At 45.2% G+C, this 19,014-nt stretch overlaps 1 protein-coding gene and 1 long non-coding RNA gene across 2 annotated transcripts in view; one reads left to right on the top strand and one right to left on the bottom strand.

The window, feature by feature from the left end:
- Nucleotides 1-809: 809 nt before the first annotated feature.
- On the bottom strand, nt 810-18,055 carry LOC119062975 (uncharacterized). Its single transcript, XR_005085077.2, has 6 exons — nt 17,887-18,055; nt 17,404-17,442; nt 17,054-17,085; nt 15,681-15,789; nt 14,751-14,878; nt 810-863 (listed from the first exon to the last, which is right to left on the bottom strand). It is a non-coding gene; the product is annotated as an uncharacterized LOC119062975 (long non-coding RNA).
- Nucleotides 17,251-19,014, top strand: part of ADAMTS19 (ADAM metallopeptidase with thrombospondin type 1 motif 19) — a 216,343-nt gene continuing 214,579 nt past the window's right edge. The window contains exons 1-2 of the mRNA XM_037164084.2: nt 17,251-17,464; nt 18,040-18,686. Of these exons, the coding sequence (XP_037019979.2) occupies nt 17,371-17,464; nt 18,040-18,686 (741 nt within the window). The 5' untranslated portion in view covers nt 17,251-17,370. The remainder of the gene's footprint in view (nt 17,465-18,039; nt 18,687-19,014) is intronic.

The following is a 19,014-nucleotide window of genomic DNA, read 5'->3' as shown; positions in this document are numbered from 1 at the left end:
ATGCTTTCTTTTTACTTCATTTTTAGAGCTCTGAAAACCAAATGCACTCGGGATTCAGCTTCTTGTCTTATACGTCTGCCAGTACAAGGACTCAGACTGACTCAACCTATCAGGTTCTTGAAACTTCCTTGTATCTCTTTTGGAGATTGCTTGAATAACAAAATGAATAAAAACAAGCACATACAAGAGACAGTTATTTGTGGGTGTAAATGTTTCTTTAAATGGATTGTATCAGATTTAATAAAAACAACTGAATTAACTTCCACACGAAGCCACTCCTTTTCAAAGGATGGATTTAGGTGCAAAGAGGGGAGAGTGCTGTGGGTCTGAAAGAATGCTACTTACTCTAGCAATTTCGGCCCATCAGACAAGCGTGCGACCTTGCAGGCAGTGGCGACTTTTTATTTCGACTTAGACTAAACTTCCCAGGGAGTTCCACTAAATTGAATTGTTCTGTGGGAACACAACACTGTGAATGATGTAGAACAGCCCCCCAAATTTGCTAAATTGCTTTTTCATTAAGCTGTATTTTTAAAAGTAGAAATGATCAGTTTAACATTTCTCCTTAGCATAACACACCTAAAGCAAGATCAAGAAAACCTTGACTGACAATCCAATTAGTGTTCTGTTGCCTAGTGCCATTAAACAACAATCATCCAAATTCTACCCACATGTACTGCTGTTAATAGTACTATTTATTATTTGTGGAGTGGCTGACAGTGAGCAGACGCAGCCTCTGGCCCAAGCCTCCGAGGGAACCTAGACGGCCAAGGAAACCTGAATAACTACGCCAGTAGGTGTGAGGCTTTGGAGCTCAGGTCCATCTGTACATTTCTCTTCCTTTGCATTTCTCTTGGGAAACCCTGTACATAAAATAAATATGTTAGTGTAATATCTTTTCAGGTTTCTTGTAGTTTATATTAAACAAGTCACATGTGAATTTGTAACATATAAATATATATCATTTAAGTGGAGGATGTTTGATGTATTAATAACCACTTAAGTGGAGAACACTGTAAGTCCATGAAAGCTTTTCACAGAGGATTTGAGATTAAATCCATAAATATCTGTAATCTAATAAAATATATTTGTTAAAATTTTAGTTCTGGCTCATTTGCTTTCTATTAAAGTCCAAGTTACCATTACGTGGTTTGGTGCTCCGTAAAGGAAAACCTGTTCAAATGAGGTACTACGTTATCATGGGCATTTCCAGGTGCTTGTTTATAATCCAGCGGCATTATCAGTAAACCCAGGGAAAGCCCGTCCCGAGGGTTTACGATTTACCAAGGCCGTTCCTCTGGGGTGGAGATTCCGGTGTCACTTAAAGCTGGTCTGAGGTCCCGAATGGCCTAAGGGTGGTCCCGCTTTGTCCTTCACACCCTCTAGGATGGGAACCGCACTAGCCAAACCGTTGCACCGTCTGCACGCCCGCAAAGCAGCGTCAGTGAGCCGCATTCCGGAGCCAGATCACAACCGACAAGCATATTCACTGATTCCTTTGCACAGTTCCCAGGCATCACCGTCTGGCTGGTTGAAGTACGTCGCCCGGGAGCAGCAGATTCCTCACCCGTGTCCTGTGGCCCGTGGGGGCAGCCGCGGGCTGACTGGGTGGCGGCGGCGGGACCTCGGCGAGCCACGCGGTGCAGAAGGCCTCGAGGCTGGCCCGGCGACAGAGCCGCGGCGGTGAAGCTGGTTGCCTAATAAAACTATTTTAATTACTGAAATTATCTTTTCTCAATTTCAGAGAAGGAGAGCTATTTTAGTTGGATAACAACACAAACAAACAAAAAAAGAAGGAAGACCTGTTAACTACACACTATTTATTCACAACTCTTTGATGTCGTTGTTTTTTCTAATAGTTTGTCTATATTGTAGTTAAATCTTTATAAGTGAATTTTGTTCTAAAACAAGATTTCCTTGAGAAATGTAAAAAAGCTTTTGAAGTAATCTCAAATATAAATATATTTTCTGTACATCCATTTAAGTCTTTTATTTAAGTATATAAATAGAGTATAGAATTTCACGTTGAATATGTGCAAGTCGCAAGTTTCATGTGATGTGAATTAACTGTTTAGACCAACAGAAATACGTTGTTTCCTTCCCAGACGAGAACAACACCCTTTTCACTAAGCATTTTAAAACAAAAATCAGGATCTCACACATCTATGGGGGCTTCGGAGATGAAAATCCAGTGTATAACCCGTCTTGAAGTTTTATAAGAGTTTATTTATCCTGAGATAACATTTGAAAGCCTTTCCAGAAACAGGAAGACATACGTTTCTGGTTCTAATTTAAATAGTCATATGATACGTGACCTTAATGTAGCAAGAGGTATTCCGGCCAGGGTAGTTTCTCCTATGGATCAAGTGTATTTTTGTTAAATTGTAAAAATTTAAAACAAATGTCTCCCAAGCTGGGAAAAAAAAAAACCTCAAGGGCATCATCAGTCATAGGTTTAAAACACATGCCCAAATAATTAACAGCTAAATCATAGTAGAAAAAAAAAAAAGAGCTTTTCCTGAACAATTTGTGGCAGTATTTAAAGTCTTCTCTTAGAACGCAATTGTTCTAGAATGACCGATTTTTCTCTGTATACTTTCCCTCAATAAACATTAATGACTTGATTATGTAAAAGTAGAAATAAAGCAAAACAGAGGAGCATTGAGCACTTTGAATGCGATGCTTTTCCCTTAAGCATTCTTTAGTTGATCCTTAAAAAGTCGCAGAGAATTAAAGGACGGACACACACACACACACACACACACACACACAACATTCCGAGAGGTTTTTCTCTGTGCGGCTCTAGTACACCCACCATTCACTCCCATGCCTGTGATGTACAGAGTTCGACTGTTGGCTGCTGTTCTGCCGTTCCTTTCCATCTGTTCATACAAGTCCGCACAGCCACTATCTGTCAGAGGGACTGCTATGCATGTGACAGTAAGACTGACTTAACAAAAATTTATGATGCAAACTCTAGTGTGTCCCTTTTCACATATCAGTAGAAGAAGACCAGTGCTTTTGAAAAGTAGGTGAGAACAAGCCACAGTAAGGTGGGCTGCGAATCATTCAATCATTTGCTTGGCTACAGGCACGGAAGCTTTCCTGCACCCGAGTGCCTCTTCAGCCAGCAGTGACAGATGTCCCTGGATGCCAGCCGTGGGCTCCTCGGCTGCTCTCTCTCTGAGATACAAATACAGGGTCTGGCAGAAGTAAGGCCCGAGTGAGTGTGGCCAGTAGGGGAATAGTATGGGTGTGACAACTTACAGTTTGAATTTGAACATTTCACCGAAAACGTCATAGGGAGTGTGACATTGTTGTGTTCCAGAATGACATGCTTGTGATTTTGTAATGAAAGATTTTGTAATAAAAAGGGTTGTTGTTTGTGCTGGGCCCTGTAGCTTTCTTTGAGGGGGCATTGATGGAGCTGCAGAATGTGCCGTGTTTGCAGAAGATGTCCAATGTCATTTCCGGAGAGGGCTTAGCACACACTCGCAGCGGCGAGGCTAAGACTGTTTCCACCGCTCACGCTTCACTTGCACGCTCTTATCACTCTTTTTATTTGGGGGTGTGTGTGCACAAAAAGTCCTGACAGGATCTTTTTGTAGTAATCTGCCGTCCCTAGTGGGGAAGGTGAGCAACTTTTTCATGTGACCATTTCTCATCTGAATTTCCTCTTCTCTCAATGACTTATTCTATCTGTTATCCATTTTCCCTTCCAATGGCTGGTCTTCTTTTAAAAGTAATTTATAAGGATGCTTTTTATGTTGGAGATATTAACCCTTTGTCCTATGTGTTTTTGACTTTTTAAAATATATTTTATACTACACACTATTTTAAAAAGGTGAAGTCAAATATCTTTTCCTTTATGACTTTCAGCATTTCTATATTATTTCAAAAGGCTTACTTAACAAAAGCATATTCAACTGTTCCCCTATAATGTTCCCTATTTTCCCAAATAATTCCCTATTTTTGCCACTGGCATATCAGACAACCCGCAGAGTTAGAGGCCTGGTCAGCTTTGACGAGCCTCGCTGATTCACGACGACAGGACTGTGGAGGAGGAGGCCGGCTGACGTCATCTGAGAGGGCTGCTTTGCACACACCAGGACTGAGCACCTCCTTCACAGAGGGCAGCTTCGGAGCCGCATTCTCGTGGGACACAGACGTCTTCCACTCTGGGAAGTCCTTGAACTTCCACTTCCAGAAGTTCGTACACATCGTTCTCAGGCAGGCTTCTTTCCCACCAGGCCTTTAGTGACACACCATCCTAGATTCTTACCACCTTGGCAAACCGTCAACCGCCTCCTCTTGATTGGCACAGAAACTTCGTGCCAGGCCTCTCTTCAGTGGCTGACACTTCAGCCAGCTGTCCTTCAGGACAGCCCTGGAGGGTGGGCTGTCACCTTGCAGCTGTCCACTTGTGGTCGGTGCCAGCAAATCGCACAGAGAAACCTGTGGCCCAGGGCTGAATTTATTCCCCTGGAGTTGTCAGCCGCCCTTAGAAAACTTCCCATGAAAGACAGATAAGGCTGTGGGCGCAGCTTCAGTGAAAGTAGAATCAGCAGGCTCATATTTGGGGAGAACTGTATGAAAGGTGGGCTTTCGGGCCCTGGGCAGGTGTCACCCTGCTGATGGGAGTTCCATTCTGTGAACGTGTCTCTGGGTAAGTGCAGCCGGTTCCCTTTCTCTCTCCCACTCTCCCTTGCTCCTTCCTTCCATCCTACCATGTTCCTTTCCTCCATCTCTTGGCAAATATCTATGAAACAATGGCTGCGCAGTAGGTATTGGTCCAGAACCTGGGGAAGAGTGGTGTACGAGGCAGACTGTGCCTTCCTTCATGGCGGTCACATTGTAGGAGAGTAGAGCGGCCCCTGACTGATGACGGGCAGCGCTTTTTCTGTGGCTGGTTTCCCAGTCCACCGGCAGGCGTGTGATCTCAGTCATGGCCTGGGGAGACGCCATGAGCTTTTGTAAAGAAGGGAGTGGCCACTTGCAGAAGAGGGCCTGGCAATCTACAGAATTTTTAGGTCTCCACTTTGATTCTCTAACCATGTCTGCCACTGCTCCATACAGGGGTGGGATAACACACAGTGGCCCGATGCCGTGGAGGAGAGAGGCAGAGCGGTCTGCACCCCAACAAGACCAAACGGGTAACTCTGAACCACACTCAATGTGCGTCATCCTCAGGGTCGGCTAGTGAGTACGTCAGAAAGGCTAATGCACAAGAGGTGTGTGTTTCTCCTAAACGCAAAGAACCCACAACATGTTTTCCTTGTTGGGGGGGTGCAAGGTACAGCAAAGTATTTCCTTAGTTTGAAAGGGGGATCCTGATTGCCTCAGATCACTGGACTCTCAGACATGTCTCTAAGGGGGTCGGCCTTTAATCTCCCACTCTTTCACATGTGTGCTTCCCTCAGTGCTGGCTAGGTCATGCTCTCTGTTCTGTTACCGTCGTTACCAAGTTAATGGACAAGCATTAGGTGCTTGTGGGAACAGAAACTTTAACGTCCCTGTGGACTAACTTATGGAAACACGAGAGAGTAGATATCACGCAGGAGGAAGCTGTACTTTGATCTTTTCCAGGTAAAAACAAATTGTTTCCATTGATTCCCATTTACAGGGGTAAAGGGAAAGCTTTTTACCAAATCAACAGCTGCCTGTTTATTGTCAGAGGGTATACTTATTATTCATCTAAGTAAAAAACACAACTAGAATAGCAGCTTCAATAGATCAAATGTACAATACTCATTTATTATTTTCCAGGGCTTGTCATCTGCACGAGTGATTTAAATAAGAATGTATATATAAAAAGTCACCACTTTTGCACCCCCTAACTCTTTGATAGAGGCACTCATTCCTCTAGTTTCACAGTAATTCAGAATTACTTTGCTGTATAATTTTGGTTCCGAGGGGGAGTCCCAGTGCTTTTCATTCGGTGTCTGTGGCAATAGCTGTTACCCTGCATGTCTGGACATCCGTGTGGGAGATCAGCCAGTTCTGTGCAGAAATAATGATCAGTTGCCTCTCACATGCTCCCCGCCCCAACCGAGGACCTGGCCGGCAACCTAGGCATGTGCCCTGACTGGGAATCAAATCGATGACCTTTTGGTTTGCAGGACTATGCCTGACCCACTGAGCCACATGGGCCAGGGCTCCCTTTACTGTTGAGTGAAATTCCACTGCAAAGATACAGAAAACACTGTTATCCACTCACCAGTTGGTGGACACATGGGTTCTTTCAAGTTTGGGGCTATTACTAATTAAGCTGATGTGAAAATTCCAGTAGTATTTTGTGTATGGGTGTATCCATTTCTCTTGGTAAAAATATCTCGGAAATGGATTACTGGGTTGTATTAAGAAATGTAAGAAGCTGTCATTTTTTTTCTCAAAGTGGCTGTATTTTGTGTTCACATCAGAAGTGCCTGAGGATTTCAGTTGTTCCACATCCTAGCAAACATTTAGTGCTGTAGATGTTTGAAATTTCTTCACTCTGATGGGTTTGTAGCATTATCTATTTGTGGTTCTAATTTGTACTTAATGTTTATTTCTCTAGTTACTAATAATATTGGATACCCATATGTAAAAATGTAAACCTTGCCTCACCTCACCCACCCAGATTAAGCCAAAATGGATAAGAGACCTAAATGGAAGAGGAAAAGCTTTAAAGCTTCTAGAAGAAAATTTAAGAGAAAAGCATTTGATTTGGGATTATGCAAAAATTTCTTAGATAGCAAACAAAAAGGACAAAATATATAGAACAAATTAAAAACTTAGGTTTTAAATTAATACATTAGAAAAAATTTTAAATGTTTGCCTTTCAAAGGAAATTGTTTAATAAATAAAAAGGCAAGCCACAAACTAGGAAAAACTTCAAGTTTACAAAATATACATCTGCTAAAGCACTCTCTCTTTCTCTCCTGGTTTTTATATATTTTCATAAGAAATTTCCTGTCATTTTTATCTTTGTTTCTTCACATAATGCATCTTTTTTACTCTGGCTGCTTTTTAGATTTTTAAAAAAATTCTCTTGGTTTTTAGCAATTTAAGACATATGTTGGCAAAGTTTCAAGGTATGCCTGCTTGCATATATGTTTGTAGTTTTCATCAAACTTGGACAATTTTCAGCCATTTTCTTCAGATAGTTTCCCTTCCTGCATTTCACGGCTCCTCTAGGACTCCATTTGCTTACGTGTTGGATCACTCGTTATTCTCCCTCAGCTCACGGCGTTCAAGTCATTTCTTGTTTTTTTTCTTACTGTACTTTACTTGGCATAGTTTCTGTTGCGTTGTCTTCAAGTTCACTAACCCATCTTTTCCTGAAGTGTCTAAATCTGCTTTCAATCCTACCTGGTGTGAAATACTATATTTTTTATCTCTAGACTATCCAGCTGGGCCCTTCCTTCCTTCCTTTGTTCCTTCTTTTGTAATCCTTGCCTGAATCTTCAGGTGACAATTGTCATTGATTTTTAGAGAGGAGGAAGGCAGGGGGAGGGAGAGAGAGAGAGAAAGAGAGAGAGAGAAACAGTGATGTTAGAGAAAAACATTGATTGGTTGCCTCCCTTAAGTCTGTGCCTCAGACTGAGTCTGCCTCAGTCTGCGCCCAGACTGAGTTTCAAACCCACAACCTAGGTGTGGGCCCTCACTGGACATCAAACCTGCCAGCTTTCGGTGCATGCGACAGTGCTACAACCAGCTGGGCCCTTTATAAGTCCTGCCCCATCAGGGCCATCCTTCCTCTATTTTCTTGTACAGCAGTCTGTCTGCAACAGGTATTTTAACAGGTTTTGTGGGCTTAGTACACTGTTACCTCTGTTGTGTCTAGATCTATTTTTACTACATGAATTTTTCTTTTTGTTAAGGTAACATTTTTCTGTTTTTTCATGCCTGAAATTTTTCATGGAATACCAGATAATGAGAATTCTACATCTTTGCTGTTTATTATTATTACTATTCCTTTTAAATACAATGGACTTTGTTCTGATAGGCAGTTATGATACTTGGAATCAAAGGGATCATTGTATGGCTTGCTTTTAAGCCTTGTTGAAATGGGTTCAAATCCATTTTAATCATGGGGCTAGTTTAGCCCCACCAAGCAGATGGTTTTCTAGAAGCACTCACTATCGAATGCTCCTTTCCTTGTGGGGTCCTCCCACCAGCTGGGGGACTCATGGCCCTCACAGCACTGGGTGGCCTAATGCCTTCTGCCTTACTCTCAGACCGGGGGTAGTTTCTCACACGCATGCACGGATCAGGACACAGACGATGAACTTCAGAGTTCGCTGAGCAAGCATCACAGTTCTCTCTCTCTTTCTCTGTATATGTCTCAGAATTTTAAGAGTGCGTTCACAAATTCTTTGATTGTTCCTCCCATTAAATGGTGGAATTTTATTGTCTCCCTGTGAGTTTGAGTTGGCCTGAGTGGCCCATGTCTGACAAGTAGCTGAGGTAGCAGTGATGGCGTGTTGCTTCTGTGGTTGGGTTATAAAAAGGTTGTGCCTTTCCCCTTAGGTGGGGTCTCTTTCTCCCTCTTGGGCAGCTGCTCGAAGCGAAGTTGGAACCTTCTGGCCCAGTCAAGTTGTCAGTGACTGTAGTCTGTGGATCTGACCAACAGCTTGATTGAAGCCTTAGGAGAAATCTGGAGGCAGAACTACTCACATGCACCCTTCCTGCATTCTGACCACCGAGAGACTGTGTGAGATAAAAACTGTTTATTGCTTTAGGATGCTGACTTTTGAGGTAATTTGTTATGTCGCAATAGCTAGCTAATTCGTATTTTGGTACCTTGAAGTAGTTGTTGCTGTAACAATGGATCCAGTTGTGAGAGTGGTTTGGAGCAGGTCAGTGAGCACTGAGGGCAGTACTAGCGAGAGCCTGAAGGACCTTGAAAAGCTTATTTTAAATTGTATTTTGGATAATTTTGTACAACATTGAGAGATATTTCCTATGGGTCCTTTATCCAATTTTCACCAATGATAATGTCTTATATAACCATAGTCCATATCAAAAGCAGGAGATTGACATCAGTACAATATTATTAGCAAACTATAGACCTTACTTGGATTTCACCGGTTGTGTGTGTGTGTCGTCCTATACAGTGTTGTGCATAGATTTGTGGAACCACATTATGATTGAAAGAGGAGTACTTCATTATCACAATGAAATTCCTTACATTTGATAGATACCAGGAGGTACTCCTTCAAAACCTAGTCCCTGGCAGCCACTGATATGTCATCCGTCACTGTATTTTGATCATTTCAAGAATGAGATGTAAATGGAACCAGGCAGCGTGTAATCTTTCGAGGCTGAGCTTTTTCATTCAGTGCAACATCTCCGTGACCCATTGAGCAGTTCGTTTGATGTAGGAGAGTTCCGTCTGGTTCCACAACCTTGTTGCTGCATGGAATTGTCAGTGTTTTGTGTTTCAGCCATTCGAATAGGTATGCAATGGTAATCCATCATCATTTTAGCTTGCATTTATCTACAAACGATGCTTGCTGTCTTTTCATGTGCTTATTGTTCCTGAATATACTTGCTTTTTCAGTCTTTGCTCATTTTTTCTAGTTAGATTTCTTGTTCTCTTAGTAATAAGTTTAAAGATTTTTAGAAAAATATGTTCAATATAAGTATTTTCTCAGATATATTTTTAAGTACTTCCTCCAGTCTGTGAACCATTTCTTCTTTCTCTTAACAGGGTATTTTTCAGAGAAAAAGCTTTTTAATATTGACTATTTTATTTTTACATTTATGGATTAACAAATAATAATTTATTTTATGTATTAGTTAATAATAATTATTATTACTTTACAGATTCTGATTTTGGTGTCATGTCTAAGAACTCTTTCTTTAACCTTAAGTCAGAAAGGCTGAGATTTTGTTCTATATTTTCTTCTAGAAGTTTTATGTTTTATAGTTGGACATTTTATACTTAGATCTATGATCCACTTTGAGTTAATTTTTGTATATGAGATTCAAGTTGAAGTTCTTTTTTTTTTCTCTTTGATATCGTTCCATCCTCATTTATTGAAAAGACCATCTCTTCTCCACTGAACTGCTTTTGTACCTTTGCAAAATCAGCTATGTGCTTGTGTGAAAATATTTCTGGACTTTATTCTGTGCCACTGAGCTATGGAATATGGAATACCACAATCACTTGGTTATTATAGCTATAGCGTGAACCTTAACATTAGGGGGTGTTGAGTCTTTGAACTTTATTTTCCTTGGTCAGTTTTTCTACTAATTTAGTTCCATCTATTTGTGTGTATATTTTAAAATTAGTTTTATATATATATATATATATATATATATATATATATATATATATATATATATATATATATATAATCTTCCTTGGATAGTAATAGAAATTGATATAAACAAAAAAAATAATTTGGGCAGGATTGTTACATTTGTATGTTTATTTTTCCAACTTGTGAGCCCATTATGTCTTTCCATTTATTTAGATGTTAGGAACCAGTCCCTGCCTGGTTTCAGAAGCTGTAACCTCCCAGTGGCTAAGGCTGAGTGAGAGACCTTGGGACCATAAGCCATTGAGGAGACAAAGCTTATCTCCCTGGTAGGGTCGCTGCCTCTGCCCCTCGTATTTCACCCTGCTTGGCCCTGAGCCTGACCAGTTAGCCAATGACAGGTAAGATTCCTCAAGGGAGGAACGACCTAAGACAGGCACGGTCATGAGGGAGATCCCAGGGAAGGACTTGGGGAGCTATAGAAAAAGAGGGTGATGAACCCTCGTCCCTTGGCTTTGACATAGCCTGAGTCCTCATTCTGTCTGGAAGAATTCTTTTAATCTCTTGGCTGCCTTATTTCCTTTGCCGGACTTAAGCCTGAAACAATGAGAGAGGGCAGTGCAGTCCTGTGCTGGAAAGGGCAGGTTCCCCGGGATGATCAGGCCTAAAAATGAATACATAAAATCCTGTAAAACCTGCTTTGCTGAGAATTCCGTCAATTTTCTGCTAAGGGTCCAAGCAGGAAATGAGTTTGTTCCCCAAAGTTTTATGGCCCTTTAGCTAATTGACCCTGACTCAGAATAAGCCCTGGTAGTTCTTTGTATGTTATCTATTTTTGGTCCTTACTGCCTGACAATGATTGATGAGCTTTATCTGTATTCCTGTGCAAAATGAACCCAATAAAAGCCCATCAAGGAAAAGGCTCTTGGCCCTTCTCCTTTGAGAGATCGGCCACCTTTCCTCCCCAAGCAGATCATGTCTTGGTAGACTTATTCTCATCTGTGGCAGCTGGCGGGGGAAGGGGGGAGGGGGCTCTGCAGGTGGAGCTCCCCCACATTTAGGTCTTTAGTTTTTATTGATGTTCAGCAAACAGATCCTACACATGTTTGATTAGACTTGCAATAGTTCATTGTTTTGGAACTAGTGTAAATCGTATAAAATATTTACTTTCCAATTGCTCATTGCTAGTGCATAGAAATACGATTGATTTTTGGTGTTGACCTTGTACCTGTAATCTTGAGATCTAAGAATTTTTATTACTCTAAGAATTCTATTTGCATTTATTTTGAGTATTTTCTACATAGACAGTTATGTCATTGGCAAATACAGGCATTTCTTTTCCTTTCCAATTTGTATTACCTATATTTGTTTTTCTTGCTTTATTACACTGGTTAGGATTTTTAATACTGTGTTGACTAGGAGTGGTGAGAGTGGACATCTATGCTCTGATCTCAATTTTTAGAGGGATAACTTTCAGTCTTTCACTCTTAGCTATAGATTTTTTTTTAAAGAAATAGATTATCTAGTTGAATTTCCCTTCTACTCCCTGTACAGTTTGCTGAAAGGTTTAAACATGCATGTATGTTGAATTTTGTTAAATGCATTTTCTGCATCAATCTGTATACTCATGCGGTTTTCTTCCTTAGTCTGTTGTTATGGTGAACTACACTGACTGATTTTAGAATATTGAACTAGCCCTGCATTCCTTAAATAAATCTCACTGGTCATATTACATTATTCTTTTTATATATTGCTGGATTCAGTTTGCTCATATTTTGTTGATTTTGCATCTACATTCATGAGGTATATTAGCCTTTCTTTTCCCTTTGTGTACTGGCGTTGTCTGGTTTGGGGATGAGAGTATTGCCAGCCTCATAAAATTAGTTGCAAACTGTGGCCTTTTATTTTCTGGAAAAGATTATGGAGAATTGGTGTTACTTTAAAAACAAATGTCCAGTAGAATGAACCATTGAAACCATCTGGAACCAGAGACTTCTTTTTGAAAGTTTTTTTTAAGTACAACTTTAATTTTTTACTACCTTAAGAAAGGTTTTGGTCAAAGCCACATGATCGTTGGTAGGGCTAGAGGTGATGGCTTGTAGAAAAACGAGGGACACACTACTGGCAATTATGGAAGGGGAACCCTTGTTATGCAGTGGCGTTAGGTTACCAACACTGTTGTCGGCCATATAGAAAATGGGCCTAGTGAACTGGTTTATCAAGCTATTGACATTTCCAATTTTTTTTGTAGGTGCCACCTGGTTTCTCCCTGCTTCTAGACCATGTGAAAGGAGAGAAGATAAATTCAAGGAAGACCGTGAATAAAAAGCAGCCAGGGCCAGATGGCTTTAAAATTGTTCAGCCTCTTTTTCTGGAAAATAAGGCTAAGGCTAAGAACAATTGCATCACAGCAAAGACAAAATACAGGGCACTTTCAGGAAAGCATGGTCTAATGAGGAACCCAACCTTGTGACTGTGATGTCCCTTGTTCAGGACTCATAAAGATAACCTGTGGTCATTCAGAGTGTCTTCTCGTCAGAAAGAAGGCTCTCCAAAGCGTTTAAGTGTGTGTCTCCCAGATCCCTTCAATCAAACAGCAGGGCTTCTGAGAGGTATAAAAGCTCTGTGTCTCAGCCGTCTCATCAGAAACTCAAGGCAGAAAAGGGTTTATCTTCCAGAAATTTGAGGGTGTGGCCTTCGTCTAATGAAGTAAATTCCATAAAGATTCACAGGAGACTCACTAAGTTTGAGAAACAGAATTACGTATGCAAAACCACTCCTGGACAGAAAGGGGCGGATAGATACTCTTAGATGGTGATATTCTTGGCTTCGAGCTGATACTTTAATAGGATAAATCTTTCGAGGGCCTTGAGAAGGGATGAATGTATTTTGTACGTGGAGGAAATGCAAATAATTTAAGGCCAAAGGGCATAAATTCCCTCTGATGGCTTTAAAAAATAGGTATGTAATTTTTAATAAATTTCTCCCTTTGGGTGGGGGCTGGACCTCATGATTTGCTTCCGATGTCTCTTTCAGGACTAGGTTAAAAGAAGACTACAGCTTACAGTTTGGGTTCTCTCTCTCTTGGATTACTTGTGCTGAAGGAACACATGTCTTGAGCAGACCTACAGAGAGGTCCATGCGGCAAGTTTCCTGTCAACAGCCACGTGGCTTTGAAGACAGAACCTCTACCTTTAGTCACCTTTTCCGAAACTATAGCCCTGGCCACAAAGTTGACTGCAATTTTTTTTTTAAAGGAGTGATATTTAAACAAAAATTTACTTATTTATTTTTAGAGGGAGGGAAGAATGGCAGAAAGAGGGAGAGAAACATCCATGTGAGAGAGAAATGTTGATTGGTTGCCTCTTGTGTGTGCCCCAAATGGGGATGAACCCATAACCCAGGCATGTGCCCCATGACAGGAATTGAACTGAGGACTCTTCCCTTTGCAGAGGGACGTCTACCCAGCTGAGCCACACCAGTCAGGGATTAGACTGCTGTCTTGTGAGAGACCCTGAGCCAGCAATCTCCAGCTTAGCTGCTCCTAGATTCCTTAGAAATCATGTGTGATAACACACGTTTGTTGTTTTCAATGGCTAGGTTGGCTAGGTAGCAACAGATAGGTACTAGGCTCTCTATGGAGCTCACTTGTCTCTGGTACTGTGCCTGTAAATTCTAGTCATCTTGCCCTGTCTCCCCAACTCTGTGAGTCTTCAGGGCTCTGCTCCCATTTCTCTTTCCTGTGCTGGAGCCAGGACACTGCCTCCAGCTGGTGAGCCAGGGAAATCGGAGTGATCACCCATTTGCTTCCTTTCCAAATAGGTCATAGTCCTAGGCTGCCTGTTGTCCAATGCCTGAAACCCACTGTTTCTTGTTTGTTTTTACATTTTGTCTGTTTTTCTCATTGCTTAAGGTGAAGATTAATCTGGTTCTTGTTACTCTACCGTGGCCAGGGCTAGCTGAAGTCTCGAGGTCCACTCAGATGTGAGTGCTCCTGGGACTTAGCATCCTCACTCAGCTCAGTGCACGAGTTCTTTGTATTCCCTAAGAGTTTATGGTTTCTGGGAGGGGAAAAGATGTAAGATTAGCTTTAGGTGGTGAGAGGCTTCGGACCAGTAAGTGAAGAGAATGAAGAAGGGCTGGAGGCATCTAAGCCAACTTTCTATATAGAAAAGCCTGGGTTAGCAGATGCAACATGGGAGCACCTTGTGGACGAGCACAGCTGGGTCCACTTACTCTGAAGCTCGGTCACTTACCTCCGCCCCGCAAAAGCATCCTGGGTTGATGCTAGCTACCATCTGGTGACATACGTAGTGACCTGTCTTAAGCAACATATTTTTCCCAGCTGCTCTTCTTTTTCCTCGAAGATTGGTAATGCACACATATGTCACAGACCTGCTTTTTCTCCTCTAGCTCACCATACACAGTTCCCTCCACTGCAAACCAGGCTAGCCCTTGCTTCCACACACATCCATCTGTGAACCTCACCCACAGCCACGTTACCTCATGCTCTTGTTTGCACATCTAAGTCTGGTGTAGTTGCGGCAGAGAAACCTCCCACAAGCCATTTCTGTCTTAGGCTTGTTCTCTCTGAAAGCCAGCCAAATCATGCCGGTAGTAAGGTCCAAAAACTGGAATTGGAATAAAATACCATACAGAAATCAATTTCCATCATTTTTTACAGCATCTCAGAGAATTTCCTGAGAATTTCCACACCTATTTGCTATAAATTATTGAATTAGGTAGAGTGATGGGGAAAAAAGATATGTAAAAGCCACCATTCTTATCTTTTAAAAACGGATAGTTTAGTAGGAGAAATAAGTATACAAGTCATTACAACCCAAATGATTTATAAAAGCCTTTGAAAATATACCAGTAAGTTATAATAGTATTTCAAATGCGAGGAAGAGAAGACCTTGCTGGGAATTAGGCAAACCTTTCTGTAACAATCAAGATTAACATCTACCGGGAGGAACTGGTTGGTAGTGGGTGGAAAAGGTGGAGATGGGAATTTATGTAGGAAACCTGTGCTTCTGAGGAGCATATTAATTTAATCACATAGCTCATTTGTTTTAAGGAATCAAAAACTTATTCCAATAAATGCCTATAACTTCACATGCATTCCTCCAATTTTACTGATATTTTTGTTACTGTTAAAATTATATGAGAAACATTTAAGGTGTTTTGTAGCAGAGGTGTTCCATTGAAACCAGCCTTCTGTCTCAATGACTTGCTGTCTTTATTAAACACAAACTGTGTCTGATTTCTCGTCTGGTTTTAAATCTGCATAAATGAGTCCCATGAAAAGGTGCAGGTTCCCAAGTAACTCAGATATTTCTTGAGTGTCTGGATACCCACACCCACCCTCAGACCTCCTTTTAGAGCTTTTGCAAGATAAGAGTGTTTGAAGAAAAACACTCTTGACAAACTCACCTAGAGGGTCTTCATGTCTGTCTTTGAACGCTGGCCCACTCAAAGGAAGTTTCTCAGACTCAGCTTAGTCAAACAACGGCTTTCCTTTGAAATAAGATCGGCTGCCTCCCTGAAAGGCAGAGTAGCCACCCTTGTCACAAGGAACAGAAGGTGAAACAGCCAAGGGTGGGGGGGGACCAGCCTCAGTGCTGGCACTTTAAAGAGACCCGTTTGCATTGACTCTTGTTTCTAGGTGTCTGTCTGGCCTGGCCCAGAGGGTGCACATGGCAGGTTAGATCAATCAATCGCCCTTGAGTCTGGTCTGAAATGTTTGATGTGGCCAAGGGAAAATGTGTGTAGGTGCCCTGGAGAGCTGCAACAAAGGAGGCCATAATAGATAAGGTTGAATTCCCCCCCCCCCAAGACAGAAATAGCACAACATATTCAATGTACAGAAAAGTAAAAGAGGCAAATTAATCTCACCGGCTTGATATTTTTAGAATACAATACTTAATATCGGTCCCGTTAATCTCGGTCTCATTAGGAGTCTGTGTGTATGTGTGTGTGAGAGAGAGAGAGAGAAGGAGAGAGAGAGAGAGAGAGAGAGAGAGAGAGAGAGAGAGAGAGAAGAATCGATGAACGGGAAGCTGGATGATAAGGTGGGATAAGGGGCACTGAATTGTCAGGCCTGTCCTGAGAATCTGCCAAGCACACTCCATGGCGAATTCCTTTATCTCCAGGCTTAGAAAATTCCTGGAGACAAAGATGGGAAGAAAAGTCAAAGCTCTTTTGTAAACGGGGCGGCAGCTCCGCTCTCAGTCTGCACTGCGTTCTGCTTTGTGCGCGGTGCGCCGGGGACAACCTCGACCGGAGGAGGAGCCTGAGCAGGGGGTGGGGCGAGAAGAGGGAGGCCCTTCTACCTGCTCACACCTCCGCTGGGGGTGGGTGCACGGTGCGGTGTGAGGATGCAAATCGGGCTCCCGGAGCAGCCAATCAGGAGTCGGGTGAGGAAATTTGGGTCCCCACCCCATCCCAACCGGGCTTGCGAGCACGTGTGCGGTGTTCTGGGACCTTTGTCCCGCAAAGTCACACTTGGCGGGCAACCTGGGCCCCCTTTTCTCCCCCATACCCTACCTCGCGAGTCGAGTCTCCCCCGGGTCCCCCCACCCGTTAGCTCCCGCGCAGTTGCGGGTGAGAGCCTGCGGCACTCGGGTCTCGAGGCGTGTGCGGGCACGGCCACGCCAGGTCGCCGGGACGGCGGCACCGACCCCCGGCGCGGGTGCAGGCGGCGAGGCTCAGTCCGAACCCCACGGCTCTCCTGCCCCGCGAGGGACAGTCCTCCCTCCGTCTCCAGGCAGCGCTGCCCGCCTTGCGCTTGCGGGCTCTCGTCTTACTGTGGGTCGGTCCTGCGGGGCTCCGGAAACTCCTGCAACGTCCAGAACACAGAAAATAGACTCATCACCTAATTCGCCAGGGAGCCGGAGAGCTACGGGGCCGCGGCGCTGCCTGCCCCCGCTCCTCCCCCCACCCCACCCCCGCCTGTGCTCGGGCAGCCTCTCGGAGTCACACAGCACCCCCCGCCCCCGGCAGACAAAGGGCCCGGGCAAACTCGCCGCCCGGCCTCCTTGCGCTCGGGGAGGCGGCGGCGCCCGCGGTGGATCGCGCAGGGCGGCGCGCGCGGGGCAGGGAGCCGCGGCCGCAGGAGCGCGGGATGGGGAAGAGCCGCGAGATGCGCCTGGCTCACCTCTGCTGCTGCTGCTGCCTCCTTTACCAGCTGGGGGTCCTGTCGAATGGGATCGTTTCAGGTAAGTGCTGCCGCGACTTGCGGCTTGCTTTCCTAGGTCCCCAGCGGAGACCGGGAACGCACGGGTCCGCAGGGCTGGTGCAGCCAGTGCGCAGTGAGCAGGGCTCCGTGGGCAGCGAGGGAAAGAGCGTGCGGGCGCGGAGGAGGGGGTCACGCTCCAGAGCCAAGCGCAGTCCTCCAGGCCTTCTAAAAAACCGCCCTGAAAGGACTCGTTTTCCTCTGTGAGAGTAGTGATGTTTGCAAAGGTACGTTACGGCACCTGGAGGAAAACTGGGAAGGCCACACGCCGGTAGCTCTGCTCTGGCACGCACTTAAGAACATTATTTAATTGTGCTTGAGTCCTGCACCTTTCTGCAACCAAGCGCTGTCACCAGACTTGACCGCCCCACTCCCTCTCCCCTCCCCCCCGCCTTATAATCGTACTTTTATTTTGAAAACGCTGGGCTCTGTAATCCGATCGCAAGGCTTCAGGGGTTGCTGCAGTTTCGGGGGCTAGACGGGTGGTCTCCAACGCCTGTGAGCCTGGGCATGCTTGTGCACTTTCAGCTCGCACTTCTCTGTCTGCCCCGCCCGCAGGGCTGCAGTTCGCCCCGGACCGGGAGGAGTGGGAAGTCGTGTTTCCTGCACTCTGGCGCCGGGAGCCGGTGGACGCGGCCGGCGGCAGCGGGGTCAGCGCCGAGCCGAGCTGGATACGCGGCTCCCGGACTCCGGCGGCCGGCAGCTCCCGCGAAGTGCGCTCCGTGGCCCCGGCGCCGCCCGAGGAGCCCGCGGAGGGCCCGTCCGAGCCCCCGCCCCGGCCCCCGCCGCCGCCCCCGCCGCCGGAGGGCGAGGAGGACGAGGAGTTTGAGTCGCAGGAGCTGCCTCGGGGATCCGGCCGGGCTGCCGCGGTGTCCCCGGGCGCCCCGGCCTCGTGGCAGCCGCCGCCGCCCCCACTGCCACCCCCGTCTCCGCCCCCGGCCCTGCCCGCTGAGCCGGAAGGCGACGAGGTGCTGCTGCGGATCCCGGCCTTCTCCCGGGACCTCTACCTGCTGCTTCGGAGAGACGGCCGCTTCTTGGCGCCGCGCTTCTCGGTGGAGCAGCGGCCGAGCCCCGGCCCGGGCCCCACGCGGGCAGCCGCCGCCCCGGGCCCTCCCGCGCCGCCCGACGCCGCCTGCTTCTACACCGGGGCGGTGCTGCGGCACCCCGGCTCCCTGGCGTCTTTCAGCACCTGCGGAGGTGGCCTGGTAAGCGCCCTCCTTCCCCGCGTCCCACTCCCCGCGCCACTCCTCCCGCCCCCCACTCCCCCACTGACCAGGCTGACGAGCGCGCACCTCACCCCCTTCCAAAGCGCTCGCCCTGAACTTCACCCCAGACCTCACCACCACCACCACCCAGGACTCCTGGCGCTTCCCTCCTAGCGAACGTCTCCAAGGCCGTCAGTGAACCTGAAGGCTCCTTGGGTGGATTCGTAATCCGCAGCCTTCTCCTTCCAGACGCTTATACGTTTCTTCTGAGCACTGTAGGAAACTGTTGCCTCTGGTTTTACTTCTTTCTGTTTTCCAAAATAAGCCC

The sequence above is a fragment of the Artibeus jamaicensis genome, unplaced genomic scaffold, assembly GCF_021234435.1.
Source record: "Artibeus jamaicensis isolate MK-2021 breed Jamaican fruit bat unplaced genomic scaffold, CSHL_Jam_final contig_1085, whole genome shotgun sequence".
NCBI classification, from domain to species: domain Eukaryota; kingdom Metazoa; phylum Chordata; class Mammalia; order Chiroptera; family Phyllostomidae; genus Artibeus; species Artibeus jamaicensis.
Note: the sequence above shows the minus strand (reverse complement) of the source record. Positions and strands in the feature narration are given on the sequence as shown.